This window comes from Brassica oleracea, chromosome C7 (assembly GCF_000695525.1).
Source record: "Brassica oleracea var. oleracea cultivar TO1000 chromosome C7, BOL, whole genome shotgun sequence".
In the NCBI taxonomy this organism is placed as follows: Eukaryota; Viridiplantae; Streptophyta; class Magnoliopsida; order Brassicales; family Brassicaceae; genus Brassica; species Brassica oleracea.
In genome coordinates, this window is record NC_027754.1 from 10195289 (window position 1) to 10215053 (window position 19765).

General features: G+C 40.7%; 1 protein-coding gene across 9 annotated transcripts in view; it reads right to left on the bottom strand.

Annotated features, from left to right (window-relative positions):
- LOC106301326 overlaps positions 1 to 1858 on the bottom strand; it is a 7241-nt gene extending 5383 nt beyond the window's left edge. For 3 of the 9 annotated variants that reach the window (XR_001262193.1, XR_001262191.1, XR_001262187.1), the window contains exons 1-3: positions 1144 to 1858; positions 830 to 950; positions 279 to 421 (exon numbers count right to left, since the gene is read on the bottom strand). Coding sequence is in view for 2 of the 9 variants with exons in the window: in XM_013737693.1 (XP_013593147.1) it covers positions 292 to 410; positions 830 to 934; positions 1144 to 1540 (621 nt within the window). In the remaining 7 variants the exon portion in view is untranslated. Of the gene's footprint in view, positions 1 to 232; positions 495 to 829; positions 951 to 1143 lie in introns of those variants that run through there. The other 6 variants (XR_001262192.1, XR_001262189.1, XR_001262190.1 and 3 more) reach the window with 6 other exon arrangements.
- Positions 1859 to 19765: the final 17907 nt, after the last annotated feature.

Consider the following 19765-nt stretch of genomic DNA (forward strand, 5'->3'; position numbering starts at 1 on the left):
TTACAAAATTATTACAAATGAATAAATAATTTATTTAAATTTATAACCTATAATTTTTAGTCCTAATTTTTTTTAAAAAAATCTTATATTTTAATATATATATATATATACATATGGATATACGCTTCCAATAGGTACCCGCTTCATAATTTTTCAAAACATCTCGCTTCTGCGCTTCCATACGCTTCCGCTTCCGCGTACCCGCTTCCGTTTCCATGTAACATAGATTCTAACTTCATTGTCTTTGAGAAATATATTTCAAACCTAATGCAACAGACCTGTAATTATTAGTCAGTCCGTGCCCTTTTCCAAAGGACACAACTTCCTTCTGTGTTGCAACCTCGCTTGTGTTCCTCCTATCATCAGAGGCTCAGAGCTGTTACTTGGTTCAGTGGCCTCACCTCTTCCACCTTCCACAACACTATAAGCATCACACACACACCATGGTTGACGACACTGTTCTTAGGGCCATCATTACAGAGTGATCAAAGTAACTATAATAATTACAGAGTGATCAAAGTAACTATAATAATAATAAAATGGAAAAGACGGAAGTCTAGTTCAGAATCTCAAAGAAAAAGTAAAAAAAAAAACCCTCAGAAGTTGCCAAGAATCTACAGCAATGGTTCCTCTAAAACCTCCATGGTAAGTAACCCAAGAGGGAGCCCCATTTTTTCACCGTTACAGATTACTAAAACTTTAATCACTGGGAATCTTGACATAGTTTCAAAAACAAATTAAAAATCATAGCGCCTTTAAAATGTATCTAGTGACCTCAAATTTTAGCTCAAGTGTTGAATGACATAACTATGTTTGGTCCACAACCTACCGCTACTATCTAACAAATCTTGTGGAGTGAACGAAAGAGATGATGCTTCTTCCTCTTCGAGTGTCTTCCCAGACCCTTCTTCGTCACATATGGAACAGATGCGATCTGTATTCATGACGATCTGTATTCATGATGGCCAATCAAAACAAAGTTAAAGATAAGTACTTTGAACATATTACAACAACAGAGCCAGATTAACACTTATTGAAAAGACATGGATGAACCTGAGACTTGTTCCGGACTCCGACAAACAAAACTCTTGAAATAACAAAGGCTTCTCTTTTCCGAAAAGATAAAAAAGGAGAGAGCTTTACCAAGCAATGTGGCGATGACCCATGTTTGCTTGCTCCATCTCATTAACTCTCTTCTTGATAAAAAATCTTCAGATCCTTCAAAGTAGCTGAATTCATAACCGCCACATCTTCCAAAAGAAAAAAACAAATGTAAATCTACAATGCACACCAGATGTTCGACAAAATGCCAATATAAAAGTACATTCCCCAAGGAGGAGCCGTCGAGTTTGACGATGGAGAGTCGCATAGCGCTTCCTTTTTCAAGGCTGACGAGAGTGACTACATACGACAGTGTTGGGTTCCTCAGAGCGTCAGCAAGAATCGGATCGGCGAGTAGTTGAGAGAGCAACGACCACCGCTTCTCTTGCTTCATCCTAACGTCGTAATCGGAGATTACGACAAATTCGCCGCTCTCCATTGTGGTGGTGTCTCGGCTATCTTTTAGGGTTTCTCTTATCCAAGCCCAATCGACGAAGCCGAAGGATAGTCCGTAAATGAGATTTAACGCATTTATAGGATCCAAATCCTGAAGAATCCGAAGAGATCGAAGGTTCTAGTGGAATTAAAAGTAGTGGGAGAGAATTTACTGAGATTAAATGCTGAGTTTATGGCTTCAACATAAATCATGAATCCGTTACTTGGTGGTGTGTTACGAAGAAGACGGTGAAATTAGTGTTCAGCGACATGCGGCGTCGAAGGAGATTACTGGTGGGCCAAAGTAATACGAAGCCCATCAAAATAAACAAAAACAAACCGCAACAAAGCCCACAGAATAACATACCGCAACGAAACCCAAGATCTAGGAGAGAGGATGCTTACGTGTGGCAAAATGCCCCTAGGTGATTGCTGACGTGGACGTAGGAGAAGAGAGAGAACCTTTATTATTATAAATAGATAAGTAGATAGATATATATAGATATATATTGAATATGTTTTTTATTACTTAGTCACAACATGATTTATTTAGTCACAACATGTTTAATAGGGCCAAATTTAATAGGATTCTATTTTAATAGATTGGATTCTCCTAAATAACTTTTTAATTTTTATTTCCAAAATACTAGCCAAAAGTCAGACTGATCAAAATAGGTTTTATCAAATGGTAAATTAACAATTATATCATCATTTATAATTTTAAGTACTTAATTATATATATAAAAATGTTTAGAAAAATCTTCATGAATATGTATAATATCTTCCTGAACTTGAGTTTAGAAATATCTTCCTGAACGTTTATGATATCTTCCTAAATTTGTAAAATTTATTCCAAATTAAGAAATGCTTTCATAAATGTGTAACTACACTTCTTGAATATAAATTGTATGTATATTTAAGAAGATCTTTCTAAATGTTTATATCTTCTTTCTAAATTTAATTTATATGCCTTTTAAGGAAAATATTTTTAAATATGTAAAATATATTTATAAATTTAGATATTAAACTCATTAAGGTCTTTCGAATATTTTTACAAAAATGTTATACATATTTAATATCTTTGTAAATTTTATGAAGATATTAAACATATCTATCAATATCTTTGTAAAATCTAGGTAGATATTATACAGATCAAGAAAGTTTACCAAAACTTAAATTCATGAGATATTATACCTATTTAGGAAAGTATTCATAAACTTAAATTCATAGGATATCATACACATTTAGGAATGTCTTCCTAAACTCAAATTCATGAAGATATCATACATATTTAGTTTGGTGGAAGCTCCCTTGGTCCAGTGGTTTGACCAAAGATTCATTAATGCTTCTACACCAAGAGGTCTGGGTTTCAATTCCTTAAGAAGACGGAATTATGCGAATTAAAGGAGAAAAGGCTTACAAGATATCTGCAGCATGGCGCAAGGAGTACCGTCAAGTATGGATCCCGTAGGGCGGCTCAGGTGATGCAGTCAGGCGTGAATCCTAATACGGCAGGGAGAATTGTCGGCTGTAGAATCGTCTGTAATATTTCTCATAGTTGTAATAGCATAATTATCCAGCGTTATAAAAAAAACTTAAATTCATGAGATATTATACCTATTTAGGAAAGTATTCATAAACTTAAATTCATAGGATATCATACACATTTAGGAATGTCTTCCTAAACTCAAATTCATGAAGATATCATACATATTTAGTAAGGTCTTCATAAACTCAAATTCATGAACACCATACATATTTAGGAAAGTTTACTAAAATAACTTCAAAAACAAAACTTCAAAAAACAAAATTCGATTTTTCAAAATGTAGTTTAAATATGTACAGTAAAGGTATAGAGGTTGATTGCTTACAAAAGCCAAAAAATTAATTTTTTTACTAAAAGCGTTTCCTCTTACTCCTCACTGATTTCTTCTCAAAGTGGGTGGAGGCAGAATCATACGCAAGTATAAAAGATGACCAAGTTGAAAATTTCGTATGGAAAAATATTATCTGTAGACATGGAGTTCCTTACGAGATCGTACCTGACAACGGATCTTAGTTCATCTCCACCCGATTCGAAGGATTCTGCGAAAAATGGAAGATACGATTAAACAAATCAACTCCCAGATATCCACAATGCAACGGTCAAGCCGAGACAATCAATAAGACCGTTCTAGACGGACTTAAGAAACAACTAGACGCTAAAAAAGGCAGGTGGACAGAGGAACTTGAGGGAGTCTTGTGGTCACATCGCACGACCCCAAGATGAGAAACGGGAGAAACGCCTTTTGCCCTCGTGTACGGGACAGAATGCATGATTCCTGCAGAAGTCAAGTTCCCCGGCGTCCGAAGAAGATTACAGCCCGAACGAGAAGAGCTCAACAACGCCATGCTCCTAGACAATCTCGACCTCTTCAATGAGCACCGGGATCGAGCGCACGTCCGAATTCAAATTTATCAACACACAGCCGCAAAATACTATAACTCCAACGTTCGAAATCGCCGATTCAACGAAGGGGATTTAGTTTTGTGCAAAGTTTTCCAAAATACTGCCGAGGGAAACGCATGAAAACTCGGAGCGAACTGGGAAGGACCCTACAAAACCATAAAAGTTGTCCGACCAGGTTCCTAGGAAATAGCCAACATGCAAGACGAGAAGATTCCAAGAACTTGGAATGCAATGCATCTCAAAAAATATTATCACTGAACAAATCACTTCACAAACAACTGAACTACGAGACGACTTGATCTCCAAAAGGGGTACGTAGGCAGTTTGTCAAAAAGACAAATTCAGCTGTCCCCCTCTTTAAAAAAGGGGGCAGTGGGTACGTATACGTATACTCGTATACTCCCAAGTTTAAAATATCTGACCAGGCTCTAGATATTTTTGAAACTTTTCTACCTTACAAACCACACAATCATATTTGGTCCACAAATTATATTCGAGTCCTAAAAGAACTCGCAAATTCTTCAGTCACTAGGGAAAAATCAACCTTTGGCATTGCGAGACGTCGCAAAGACGCATAAGAAACTACTTCCCATCCTACAAAACAAAACCCTCGTCTAAAAAAAAATACGCACTAATATCTCCTCAAACACGTACTCTTCGCGAAGACCCAAACGGTAGTATCTACCACCAAGTTTGTTGCCGATCACATCAAACTCTTAAACGTCCTAAACAGACAAGGCCATCTCACGATGATGACCCTCATACATCCAACACAAGGATAATAGCGCTATAAAAGAAATCCAAAATTTTGGTCAGCACTTCTAGGAGACTTAAAAATTGTGCTTAGAGAGATGCTCGATTCCAACCGGACAAGTCGTATAAGCCGAGAACCTATCGCGGACTTTAAAATGGTATGGGATCAGGTCGAAACTGTAACAGGATACGTAAGTCGAATTAGTCGTCGCACTCCCTAAAACCATAAGTAAACCTAGGTCTTGCCCTAAACCCAACACACTAGTCTTTAACATCTAAAGGTATGATATCAAAGATACGAGATCCTAAAGCATGCCCCTATGCTTATATTCAACGTCCTAAGAAATCCCACGAAGTTAGGACTTTGCGGAAAATTCTCGAAACGGACCATGAATATAGCATTCCACTTTGGAGAAAGATATGAGATGACAACGCATAAGCTTCCGTCTACACTATTCACTTACTCATTAGGCAGATGTACAATGAGACAAATATTAGCCTCTTTTGTGTCAAGATGCATTAACCTATTTGTGGCAAGAATTAAAAACATGATTCGGGAATCATACTTGATCATACAAGGCGAAAGCAATCACTAATTCATAAACATTTAAAAAAAAAATCATAAACAAGATCGCAACCTTGATCATACTCGGGAATCTAGACCTCTCCTTCACCCATCACTTCGTCCAAACTCGGGGCCGCACCATCTCCGCCTTCCCTAACCAGAGGATCTTGCCCCTCAGGGACTTCCGAGGATGTCGGGAGGATGCACTCGGATTTCAGGTCAGCCAGGATGAGTTCAAAACTCCCGTCCACGGCCGCCAGATCCTCCTTGCAGGCAGACAACCTGGCCTCCTCGGCCTGTAAAGATGAAGGGGTCTCACCTTTGAGCGCCTGAACCACGTCCATACCACCATGAATGCTCGACAGGACCAAATCCCTACTGCAAACGCACTCAAGGGAGCTTATAAAGTCGGCGATCCTCGTCAAACGGGTCTGAAACTCAACGCGCAAAGCACCCTTGGCCTCCTCAACTCCGCAGTTCGTCGATTCATCACCATTCTCAATCTGGCGTTGAAGTCGACATACCTCTGAAGACTTGGTCTTCCTGGCCTTCTTCTCTTTAATCGAAGAACTCGTCGTCTTCCCAAGGTCCCTCTCGAGCTCGCCAATCTGAACCTCGAGCTTGGACACCTTTGCGGAATGAGAATCCTCGACCGTTTTCATCATAGCTTCGAGCTCGGACAATTTGCCCTGCATCTCCGTAAGCTCTCTCGTAAGACGACGGCCTCAGAACTGCAATCGTTGATCATCCCGTCGATCAACGATACAAACTGCAAGATGAAGCCACAATTAGAGATACGAACCAAAATGGGGGTGGGCAAAATCCAATGCGTCGAGAATAAAACACCAAAAAAAAAATAAAAGGACAAACCTTTCCACGAAGTCCCGACGCCAGACTCAACCCCTCTGGATGCAAAGGCTCCCCATCTTTGCCCTTCGTACACCTCGTCTTCCGACTCCTCACTGGAACAGCCGGAGTAGCACTGGGAGCACGCAACATCAGGACGATTTCCTTTCTGGTTGGAGGCGGAGGCATCGATTCAGTGACCTTCTCCTTATTGTCAACAACGATCGGAGTTGTAGATGAACCAGAAGGCTGGGCCTAGGCATCCAAAACACACAAAATACCCGTCCCGGACTGTTCCCCCGCATCTTGCGGAGCCTGAACCACAAGATCGACGGCTGGAGTGTCAACCGGAGCAGAAGAAGACGAAGGCTCGGCGCAAACATGGATAGATCCTTCTCAGCTTTACGGCGAGCCATCTTCCCTCGGAAAGAAAGGAAGCCGGCGACACAGGCTGGAGCATTGTCAGAAGGGGTTGACTCCGGCGTCTGGGAGGAGGCCTCAACCATCTCAGCATCAGAACTCTTCTTGTCGTTTTGGGAGGAAGACATCTTGAAATAAAAACTAAGGAGAGTTTGGAAAGAGAGAGGAGGTGTGAAGAAAATGAAGGATGGGAACTCAATACTTATAGAGGGATGAGCATGAGATTTCAATATATATATAAATAATATATATTTTCGTACAAGCTTTTTTTTTTTTCTTTATCGACATTTGGTAAGCGAATATTTGGATATAAACTTCGTCCAATAGATGCGTGCTAGAATATCATTGTATATCTTGCCTATAATATCATATACAATGATATTCTAGCACGCGGTTTGGCGTATTGGACGAAGTTTTTTTTTATTATATCTTGCCTAACTCGCCAAACCGCGTGCTAGAATATCATTGTAATCCACGATTCTAACGGGCTGGGGGGCTAACTGTTGGAGTCAAAAACGGACACGACGGAGTTAACATCCGAATATCCGTAAAAATCAGCATGAACGTAATTACGAAAAGAAATCTTCGTAAAGAGATCTTTATGAAAAACTTTGCGGTAAAATCTTGCACTAATCTCGGTTGATTCGTCGAAACTAAACACCAATAGTCCGAGAACGGTCCGCGAACGAGCCGGTCGCTACGTAGCGACCAACCAAGCCCCTCGGTCGGTTGCTACGTAGCGACCGACTAAGCCACCCGGTCGGTCGCTACGTAGCGACTGAACTGTCTCGGACGTCGATTAACGGGTATGACCCAAATCCGTGCATTCTCGTCTGTTCCTCAATGCTGGCTCCCACGTCCCACAGCCATATCACTTGCCACACCCTTCCGATCAGAGTTACTATTGAAACTTTACGATAAAAACCGCGAGAACTTGTTTTTAGCGAAAAGAAAATCGTAACAAACGTTTCATGTTGAAGGACGGCCCAACGAGGTCTAAAACACGACTAAAAGCCCACTTACGATTCTTTAAGAATGAACCCATAGATGCTATGATGGTTTATGTTTTTTATTCTATAAAAAAAAATATAATAAAAAAAATAAAAGTTAAGTTTCTGCGGATAAACATGAAGATCGAAACAAATGGAATATCTCCATTTTTCACTTAAGACAGCTTAAGGGCAGGAAGGGAAAAGCTAAAACCGACCTTGGAGGAGTATATAAGGAGTCCTAGGCGAGAGGCACTAAGAGAGAACTTTTTAAGAGCAAACTTAGCACTTAGATCAATTTTAGGCAACTTTCCGTTTTTGTTATTCGAGCTACGACTCAATTAGGTCTTGCAGTCTTAGGGTTTTAGAACTAGTAGCCCAGGCTCTTACCTTGTTGTAACGCTCAAACGCGGATTCGGAAAAAGATCTATTTTGCTCTCTTTTCGATTTCTTATTTTTTCGTCTTTATTTTGTGTTCTGATTGCTTGGCATGTGGTTTAGCAGATCTCCGGGACTTCTAGGAAATTAGGGCTTTTCTAACTTTTCTTATTTAAACGAAAATCGACAGTGCGAATTTCGGTTCCCACAATAAATAGTGTCGACGTGAACAGTACCTAGATGAATAGTACCTCGATAAACAGTACAGTAATGAACAGTGTCATAATGAACCGTGTTTTCCGACACAGGTTGAATCGTGTCGATCGACGTAGGTTGAACAGTGTCAATCGACGTCGGGTGAACAGTGTCGATCGACGTCGGGTGAACAGTGTCGATCGACGTCGGGTGAACAGTGTCGATCGACGCGGGATGAATAGTATCGATCGATGCTTGGATTTCTACGTTGTCAATCGCTGCTTGGAGGGTGTCGACTACCCTCTTAGACTTATGGATCACGCGTTCCAAATCCAGTGGCTCTACTAGTAAGAGCCATATTCCCTTGCTGCTTCTGGTACTCATATGTTTGTACCTAAACACAAGAAAAAAATTTATCAATTTTTTTTTAACAATAGTAAAACCTAGACCAAATCTAACTAAACAAGATCTAATGGTGATCAGCTCCCCGGCAAAGGCGCCAAATTTGATATCACTCAAATTACCCTAAGGAGTGATTTATACTCTCGAAAATAAGAGGTCGAGTTGTAGTACTTAGGGATCAAATTGACATGGAGCTAGAGAACCAAATAAATCTAATCAGATTGATTTAGTTAGGTTGATTTAATGATTTTAAATGTAAAGTTGCAAGTTTGTGAGCAAAGTAATTGCTCGATTGATTTGATTGGGGTTTGATGGAAGGATGGTTGCTAGACTTAGAGCTTCTATTCAGGTAATCAAGATTATAATCCCACAGATGCCTAACAAGTTGTATGCATGATAGTATAGAGCTCAACACTTATAAATAAACCATTAGGCTTTCGCTTTCTTGGTTTATGTATTGACCAGTGTGGATCGATGATTCTATAGTAATATCGATCGATACACTTGTTGAACCGTCGACCGATTATTCGATTAGAATATCGATCGATGCTTTTGGTCAAGCTTTAATGCGCGGATTGAATTTTCTCACTAAGCTTCCTAGATCAGCTCTCGTTTACTCTAGCAATCTTAGCTCAGTTAGGATGGATTCAGGGTGAGATGCAACCTATCGCTTATGTCTACAGCTCCTAGGGTAAGTTCTAGGTAGCTAATCTAGAAACATGCATTAGTGACAATCCTAAAGATGAATATCACAACTTAGCAATCTATAGTCGGGGCTAATACCTCATAACCTATCTGAACCCTAAACCTAACAGGTGGATCTATTCAAACATGAAGTTTGTCACTGAAATCAAAGATGAATAGATAAGAAATTGCAATAGATTAAAATATAAAAACCAAAGGAGTTCCAGAAGGACTCTGAAGGAGTTCCTCCTTTCTCTCCTAACCTAGAACTATGAATTAAAGAAAGGTTAGCTAGTGTAGCCAACATTAATGGCTTAAAAATAACATAAATGGGGTTTTTGGTCGTCCAAGCGTATTCTGGTAATTTTTGGTTGCTTATGGGCTTCAGTCGGTCATAAAATATGCTCAGACCATATTCTGGCATCACCGTCGATCGACACCAATTCTGTTTCATCGGTCGACAGTCCTTCATCTCCTGGACAGCTTCCTTTCGCGAGGCAGACTGACCACGCTTCAGTAAAACAGACATAACCTCTGCTACAGGATGCTGATTGACCTCAAACTGGCGGAATTGGAAAGCTAACTCAAATCTGTATCTTTTCTCAAAAGATGGGCTCAATCTAACGGTGGGAATGTCTCCATCCATAGCTAAAACTCTGATGTGTGTGTGCAGTTCTACATCTCAAAACACTCCAAAATTACCGTATTTCTCCAGAGCGTACCTGAACCTGTAAATACTATAAAAGACTCCAAAAAATAATAATTATATCTTAAAATGCTTATATACCATGGCTGAAAGTGGATAAAATCCATGGTATATCACATCCAAGGTAAGACCACGGTACTCAATATTCTTCTCTCTGTGGTAGTCCTCGTCATACTCATCAGATTGCATCTCAGGTAATGCAGTGTCCACTGTAAAGCTCTCATGATGGCTATCGTCTGCCCAACTGTTAATAGAATAGTCACCCAGTCTGCTGATCGTGATGGTAATCAATCGATGTCTGTGGAAGGGTGTTAACTGCAAAGCTCGGATATCAGTGTTTTGGCAAGGTGAAAGTCTCATTCGTAGGACTGCTGTCGATCAATTTTCTGGAATGGTTATCGATTGTTGGATGAATGGCACTGTCGATCGATGGTTGAGTCTGGCTATCGATCGATCTGAATATTATGTCCCGTATTTATCCTCAAAGTTGCAGTAGCATGATGCTATGAATCTTGTGTTAACTCCAGTGGTGGACGTCTGTGGCTTGAATATTCTGACTGGATCATAGTAGACATCATGGTTTATCAGTGTTAGACACAACTGATTAGTCTGCATGTTGCGAACTGCTCCTACAGTAGCCATGAAAGCTCTCCACGTAGTAGAGAATGATTCTTGTTCAGCTTGTTGTCCTGGACATGAAAAACATTTGGAACTAATGATGACACGTAATATCAATTACCAGTAGTAGATAATGATTGTTGTTCAGCTGGTTGTCCAGGACATGGAAATCAACAATACACGTAATATCAATTACCAGTCTGCACCTCAAGGTCTCTGATGATTCTTCTTGAGTTCCTCGTAGAATAATCCACAAAAGTGAATGAATCCTCCGAAGGCTCTATCTTCAGACCCAGATGATCTGCCATTACCTTGGGTAGTATGCTGACTGATGAACCTGTGTCACACAGCGCACACGGGAACTCAATGTCCTCCACTAAACATGGCACTGCAAACTTCCCAGGATCACTCTTCTTCTTCAGAGTAATCCTATGTTTCATCTTCACTCTGATCTGATTGAAGATCCTATGTATGTCCTGTTCAGTTTCCTTGGTCACTCTGAAGAACATCCACAACCTGTGGGTAAAGTAAGCCTCCTCAAACGGCTTGTCCAAGGGTGTCCTAAGAACTCTTTTGGTGAAGCTATCCATCTCCTTCTCATTAACTCCTCCTCTCTTTAGATGATTGGGAACCTTTTCCTTCCTTCTCCTCAAGGTTTTCCTCTGAGAAGTCTGATCAACTTGCATTGACTCTGGTGCATCATCAGATTGTTGACTGAAGTTGTCAGATTGTTGACTGAAGTTGTCTGCAATGTTCTCTGAGGGTTGAGATGGCTCTCTTAGTGCATTTAGGCGTGCTACATCTATCTTCAGTAACCGCAACTCGGTGGGTAAGAGGTAGTCATCGATCGACGTTGGATGGGTCGTGTCGATCGTTGGTAGAGTCTTTTTATCGATCGGTAGCTGGCTCATGATGTCGATCGGTGTCCGACTTCTTGATGCGTAAGGGTTTGGGTGGATGAGGGTGTTTGGTTGTGGACTCCTCATGAGTTAGAATCCTTACTAATGTGCATGCTGCAACTTCCTCTGTCGATCGATGTAGAGTAGCTGATATCGATCAATTCTCGTCTATCTCCATTGGTCGATATTCATCTAGTGGCATCGGTCGACACCAATGTGAACCGCCGAAACTCATGGAGCTTTCAACTTGGAAGTATCCTTCCTGAAGCTTCTCCTCCTTTACCACTTGCCAGAAATCATCATCTATGATGGCACTCACGTGGTGCTTCAGTGATTCATCACCTTTACCCTGGATGAAGGCCTCCTGCCTCTTAACAGTCTCTCCTTTCTGAACCACTTGTGTCTCCAACTTCCTCACATGGTTGTTTAAACACTCAAACTTTGAGTTCAGCTCTGTGTAGACATCATCTATATTTCCATTGAAGTTCACCATCAACTTCTGCTGACCCTCAAAAACTTGATTAAGCATGGACTCTATCTTGCTCTGTCGAGTCTGTGATGGTTGATTCTGGTAGAAAGAATTTTCATAAGCTCTGTTACTGTTGTTGTAGTTGCTATTGAAGGGTTCCTAGTACTGTGAACTCTGGTTGTATCCACTCTTCTGTCCATTGCCAAAAGAGTTTATTTATCCACTCTGATTTCCAGACCTCTGATTCTGAAAGCCTGAACCACTAACGAAGTTCACATCTTGATAGAGGGCGGAAGCTTAGTAACTAGGGTTTCGATTACTTAACGATAGATCCTCGAACTGTTGATCCTCTCAACTTGAACGAGAAGGTCTTTTGGCATGACGATACTCTCATCAAGACAAAATAGGGCTAGAGTACTCCTCAAAGTGCGATTAAGCTCTTTGAATGCAATTTGCAAGTTTATAAATCAAAATTAATGTGTGTCTTTACAAAGAGGAAGCTCGCTATTTATAATAGCGTAAATAATCTTACTCCTATATAGTATAGGATGTCTATCTAAATTATCTAAAACAAGGAAAACATTAAATTTGAAACGCAAGTAAAGCTCAAAACCAAAAGCCCATACGAATTTCGGTTAGAGAATGGAGGCTACGCTGAATCAGGTTCCCCTGGGGGATGAAGGATTCGCCCACGAATCTGCTGGGATATTGTCGGCATGGAAATTCAAAATATGTTTGACATTGAAGACGTCTGACGTTCGCATACTGATGTGCCCTTGGGTAGCGCACCGGGCAAAACAGACATGCATGGCTTGATCATGGGAAGCAATAAAGATATATGTTCATTGTTTGACTCATATATTCCAAACCACGAGGCTTCTATGCATGAAATTACTTGGAGAATGTTCTCAACTCAATTATGGAGCACCTCGAAGAAGAATAAGATCAAACGGAGTTCATATGTGACAGGTATGCCATTAACAAATCAGGTGAGCTTCAGTTCTCGCGAATTCAGACCACCCGAGAAGTTGGAAATGGCTAACCTTTGTTCTCATGAACCAACGACCAATTCAATCATACCAAAGGTGATTATTCATGTTCAAAATGTCCAAGAAAGTCGTGGGCTTTATTGTTTACAAAAAACAATCAAAAACAGACTTGTTTGGGCCAAATGGATGGTGAAAATTGGCTAAGGAAAAAAGATGGATTTCGACAAAGCCTTAAGAGACATGTCTTGGCCCATATCAGGAGCATATTCTTCAATTTTCAAAGTCCTGGTCGTGGCTATATCAAGAGGCAGTCCAAGTTTCAGTCAATGATTTTATTTAGTGAAGTAGTTGTTTTATTTTCAATGCCTTGTTTTTAGCATATTCTTTTTTGGATTTCTACAACTTGTAATCCTATAAATAGGGCCTACGAGCCACGAAATAAAGCATTCATTTTTCCCTTTTATTTGAGTTTATCGCTTTGTTGTTTGTAGAACACTTTTCGTTTCTTGGTGATGTTATCTCCGAGTAAACAAATCTATATTTCATTGGACTTGTGTGTCATATCAAGCAACGTATAGAAACCCTTCTTTTGTTGGATTTGTGCGTTTTATCAAGCAACAACTGAAATCTGGTAGTATCAACAGACTTTCTGCACCTCTTGTGTCACATATCAATCCACCAGTTCTCCCTTTTGGCGAGTTCATATCCCCTTAGTCCGATTGAGTGATCCTTTCCTATTTTAGGGGCGTATCAAATGGTATCAGAGCCACTCAACCGATACTATCTATCCATCTTCTCATCTTTCATTTTCTAAACACTTCTTCTTCTTTCTATCTTAACTCCGGGCCACTACCTTACCTATCGCCATTCTTCTATTAAAAAAAAAAGAAAGAAAAAGATCTATCAAAAAAAAAAGAAAGAAACAAAAGTTTGATTTGTTGGCTAGGTGGTGGAAGAGAAATCCTGCTGGCTGAGGAGAAATCTAGCATTGGAGTGGTTAATACGGATTTCACAAATCAGTTCCAATGTGTGTGGGTGAGGATAAACACTTGAGAGTGTGAGGATTATTTTTATCTGTTAACCTTGTGTGTTAAGAATTTTCAGGTTAAGATGTTTGAAGCTGACCAAAGAAGGCTTTTCAGTCAATTTGAAGTCTGAGAGTTTTGTGACAACCTTGTGGAGGGTGTGGTGAAAGTCCTCAAGGACGTCAGTAAGATCCAAAAGAAGAGTACAACCACACATGCACCTGTAGCTAAGCCATTCTTATTCATCAATGAAAAAACCCAAAGGTAAATCTGGAAACAACCTTGAAGATCTAAAAGATTTTTCAGATTCTTTACCAATTTTTGATAAGTATGATGAAGAGCTGATGGAAATTTGGATCGCTTGTGAGGATGAATGTGATCTTCCTTCTCCAAAACTTGATCTTATGTTTGATATTGATAATGAAGAGACTAATGGATTGACTTGTTTTGAACCGGAGCATCCGAGTAGTCGTGTTCTAGTTTCACAGGTTCTTGAGGAAGAGCCATTGGACTACCCACATCAAGGACCACGCCTTGACACTAGGAGACCCTTGGACGATGGCCTAGGTCCCATCTTTGATGAGGAAGACGAACTTGGTCCTACCTTTGATGAGAAAGCACCAAGCATGACATCCATTAACATTGAGAATCATCTTTGCTTTGATCCCGGCACAACTCCTACGCCTTTGTCCAACGAGCACTGTAAGGAACTTTGTATCATCAGTTCTGTGTCTGATCTGTTTGATAAAGTCTGTTCCAATGACATAAAACGTTCTAGTCTTGATCATCTTGAAAAGTCGTTTGAGCTTGATTTGCAACAACTTGTTTTCTGCTCTTGAAAATAGTTTGATTCATTTGTCTTCAAAGAAAATAGCTTTAGTCTGAGATCTTATGGACATGAAATGATCACTGGAATTTTTTTTGCATCCTCATATGCTTTAGAAGATTTTATGGTTAGCACATTGCTGGAACAGAATTCACATAAAGCTGAAACCGATTTTTATGGTGGTTATGTTTTGAAACCTATCCATTCTTATTCTGAATCTGATCTTGAACTAAAACTTTTTTGTTCTGAATCTGATCAAGTTAGGCACGTTTTGGAAATGATCTATGGTAGTTCATGCCTTGAAAACATTCTGATTTACAACACCTTCTTTGATAAACATGCTGAGCCTTGGATAAGAAATTCTCAATTTGAACTTACTCTTTTGTGTTCTAAATCTGAGAAACTTGCGCATGTTTTGAATTTGTTCTTTAGTAACTGTGCTATCACGTGCCCTGACACCATTCTGATGTACAACACTTACTTTGAGAGGCTTCATAATGATCTAAAACCTGTGCTACATGTTCTAGCGAATGAAACTTTGGTTTCTGATCTGAACAAGCACTTGTCTTGCACATATGATCCTGATATGTTAATGTTAGTTTTGAGTGTCCAGGATAAACAGGATCAGTCTGCAAGAGGTGTCAGGAACAGAATCATAGATCGTGCTTATAAGTTTGAGATTTGAAGATGGAAGTACTTGAGGAAAACAACTTCAGGACTCCAAAGAAGTTTCTTTCCAAAATTTTTCTTCACTATATTTTACATGTTCTTTAGATTCTTTTTTCCTGATTTATTTCCTTTTGATACAGGTAAAATGGAATTGGGGTCAAATCCTTTTCAAGAGGGAGGGAATGATGTGCCCTTGGGTATCGCACTGGGCAAAACAGACATACATGGCTTGATCATGGGAAGCAGTAAAGATATATGTTCATTGTTTGACTCATACCTTCCAAACCACGAGGCTTCTACGCATAAAATCACTTGTAGAATTTTTTAACTCAATTACAGAGCTCCTCGAAGAAGAATCAGATCAAACGAGGTTCATATGTGACAGTTATGCCATTTACAAATCAGATGATCTTTAGTTCTCGCGAATTCAGACCACCCGAGAAGCTGGAAATGGCTAACCTTCTTTCTGATGAACCAACAACCAATTAAATCATGCCAAAGGTGATTATTCATGTTCTAAATGTCCAAGAAAGTCTTGGGCTTGATGGTTTACACAAAAAGAATAAAAAACAGACTTGTTTGGGCCAAATGGACAAACCGGTAAAAATTGGCTAAGGAAAAATGATGGATTTCGACCAGGCCTTAAAGCGACATGTCTTGACCCATATCAGGAGCATATTCTTCACTTTTCAAAGTCCTGGTCGTGACTATATCAAAAGGCAGTCCAAGTTTCCGTCAAAGACTTTATTTAGTCAAGTCTTCATTTCTATTTTCAATGCCTTGTTTTTAGCACATTCTTCTTTGGATTTCTACAACTTGTAATCCTATAAATAAGACCTATGAGCCCCGAAATAAAGCATTCATTTTTCCCTTTTATTTGAGTTTATATCTTTGTTCTTTGTAGAACACTTTTCGTTTCTTGATGAGGTTATCTCCGAGTAAACAAATCTCTATTTCGTTGGACTTGTGCGTCATATCAAGCAACGTGTAGAAACCCTTCTTTTGTTGGACTTGTGCGTCATATCAAGCAACAACTGAAGTCTGGTAGTATCAAGAGATTTTCCGCACCTCTTGTGTCACCGTTGAATCCACCAGTTCTCCCTTTTGGCGAGTTCATATTCCGGACTGTCCGATTGAGTGATCCTTCCCTATTTTAGGGTGTATCACATACCCTCCGGAAGTTTAACCCGATATGCATTAGGGTTAATACGCTCCAAAATTTCAACTGGTCCAATCTTCTTAGATTTGAGCTTGTTGTAGTCTCACAAGGGAAGGAGCTCCTTAGTCAAATATACCCAAACAAGATCTCTGGGCGCGAAGAGAACTTCCCTGCGTTTTACATCTGCGGCTGCTTTATATTTAGCCATTGAGGCTTCTAAGTTGAGCTGAGCAGAGTGATGTATTTCCTGAAGATCATGATGTCGGGTCCTGTCCGGTGCTGTGCCTAAATCCAAAGGACACCGAGGAACAACACCGTACACCACGCGAAAAGGGCAAAAGCCGAGGCTCCTATTGAGAGTGTGGTTATGGGCAAATTTGGCTTGACAAAGATTCGTGTCCCATGACTTGATATTGTCTCCCACAAGACAGCGTAACAGATTACCCAAGGAACGATTAGTAACCTCCGTTTGACCATCTGTTTGAGGATGATAAGCAGTGCTCATATCAAGCGAAGTACCCAAGATCTTCCACAACAATCACCAAAAGTGACTAAGAAACCGTGTATCCCTGTCTGAAACAATGGAGGTAGGCAACCCCTGAAGTCGATAAATTTCTCGAAAGAAAAGAACCGCCACATTGACCGCGTCAGTTATTTTTTTGCATGCCAGAAAGTGTGCCATGTTCGAGAATTGATTAACGACGACAAAGATAGTCGTGGCCACGTTGTGTTCGAGGAAACCTCAATATGAAGTCCATACTCACATTTGTCCAAGGCTGCGTCGGGATAGGTAACAGGAGATAGAGGCCGGAGTTGGAAGCTCGACCCTTACCCTGTTGACATATATGGCAACACTCAACATACCGCTCGACGTCTCGGCGTAAGGTCGACAAGAAATAGGACGAAGATACCAATTGAAGTGTTTGGTCCCTCCCGACGTGGCCTTCATTATGTAACTCGCAAATGATTTGTAAGCCTAAGCTACACTCTGGAACACATAAACATATACCTTTGAACAAGAATCCTTCATGAATCGTGTAATCTCCGGTTGAGCCACATTCTGCTTCACAAAAAATACGACCAAAGAAAGGATCTGTAGGATACATGTTAGCGAATGAAGCAAATCCCAAAACTCGAGTATGCATTGCTGTCACAAGTGTATGGCGACGACTCAGCGCATCAGCGACCCGGTTAGTCTTCCCTGATTGATGGCGTATTGAGAAGGTAAATTGCTGGAGATAGGATATCCAAGAGGCATGACATGCCAAAACCTTCGCTTGGCTATCCAAGTGTCTCAACGCGTCATGATTCGTGAACAATATGAACTCCCGATGAACCAAGTAATGACGCCAATGCTTAATAGCTTGAACTATAGCATGGAATTAGACGTCATAAGTACTATAACGGCGTCAAGCCTCCGCAAGTTTCTCACTATAAAAAGCCACAGGCGGCCATTCTGACTCAGCACCGCTTCTATGCCAAGCTTGAATGCATCATAGTGAAGTTCGAAAGTAGAATTGAAATCCGGTAGTACTAGGATAGGGGTGGACGTCAACTTCTCTTTGATGATCGCAAAAGCTTGTGTAGCTTCCGGTGTCCATGAAAACTTGCCCTCGCGCATGCAAGAAGTAACTGGAACCATTATTGTACTGAAGTGGTTGACGTAGCGTCTGTAGAAAGAAGCCAACCCATGAAAGCTTCGAACCTCCGAGACTGTGGTTGGAATCGGCCAGGATCGAACAGCTTTGATCTTCAACATGTCCACCGAAAGGCCCTGATCAGAAACAATATAGCCTAGAAACAGAACCTGTGAAACGCCAAATTCACAGTTTTATCCTGCTGCGAATAGTTTCTATTTTCTTAAAACTGATAAGACCTGGCTTAGGTGGTCTTCATGCTCGCCCATTGTTGTGCTAAAGACAAGAATGTCATCAAAATATACGACCCCAAACTTGCCGATAAAAGCGCGTAATGCTTAATTCATAATTCGCATAAAGGTACTAGGAGCATAGGACAACCCAAACGGCATGACCACCCACTCGAAAAGTCCTTCGCGTGTTTCAAAGGCCGTCTTCCACTCATCACCCGTACGGATTCGAATCTGATGATAACCGCTCTTAAGATCGATCTTGGAAAAAAATTTTGCTGCGCCAATTTGATCTAAGAGGTCGTCCAGACACAGAATCGGAAATCCGTAGCGAATGGTGATCTTATTGATTGCTCGGCTGTCCACACACATGCGCCAAGTGTCATCCTTCTTTGGAATCAACATAGCAGGGACTGCACAAGGACTTAAACTTTCTTTAATATGTCCTTTCTGAAGAAGTTCTTCGACCTGGCGCCTTAATTCTTCGTGTTCTCCCGGGCTCATACGGTAGTGTGGTTGGTTAGGGAGAGTAGCGCCAGGTACGAGATCTATTTGGTGTTGTAGATCACGCAGCTGTGGTAAACCCTCCGGGAGGTTAGCCGGAAAAATATCATCAAACTCTTTTAAGACGGATGTTAATGTTGGATTTGTTGATGTCGAGAGAGTTGTCTGAGAGGTGGTCGGAATTAGGGAAAAGACGTGACCTTCAGACCATATTTCGGAGATGAATGTTGAATAAAACAGAGCATTGTAATGGAATAAATCGGGGTGGTGGCTGGAACTGTTGATGGTGATGGTTGCTGTTCCGGTGATGTATTCTCTCGAGACGGGAGTAGTACGATCTGATATGAATCCCGTGTAAAACTATAAGTATTCTTTGCTCCATCATGCGTGACTTTTCGATCAAACTCCCATGGACGGCCTAGTATGAGGTGGCTGATATCCATTGGCGCTCCATTGGCGCGACGTCATAGTATATACGATCCTTGTAATGTGGTCCGATAGAGAAAGAAACCAATGCTCTTTGAGTAATGCGAAGGTTGACACATTCGGATAACCATCCCAAAGCGTAAGGTGCAGGGTGAGGCTCTTTCAGGATGCCAAGTTTCTTTATTGCTGTCTCGGAGATGACGCTGCGACAACTTTCGGAATCAATAATGAAGCTGCACACACGTCCCTGAATCGTACAGGTTGAGCGGAAGATGTTAGTATGCAGCCAACTTTCATCTGGACGCCTTGGCATGAGGCAAGATCTATGTGCCACGAGTAAGTGTCCTGTATCGCCTGCAGTTTGTATGCCATCATTGTCAAGTTCGTCGTC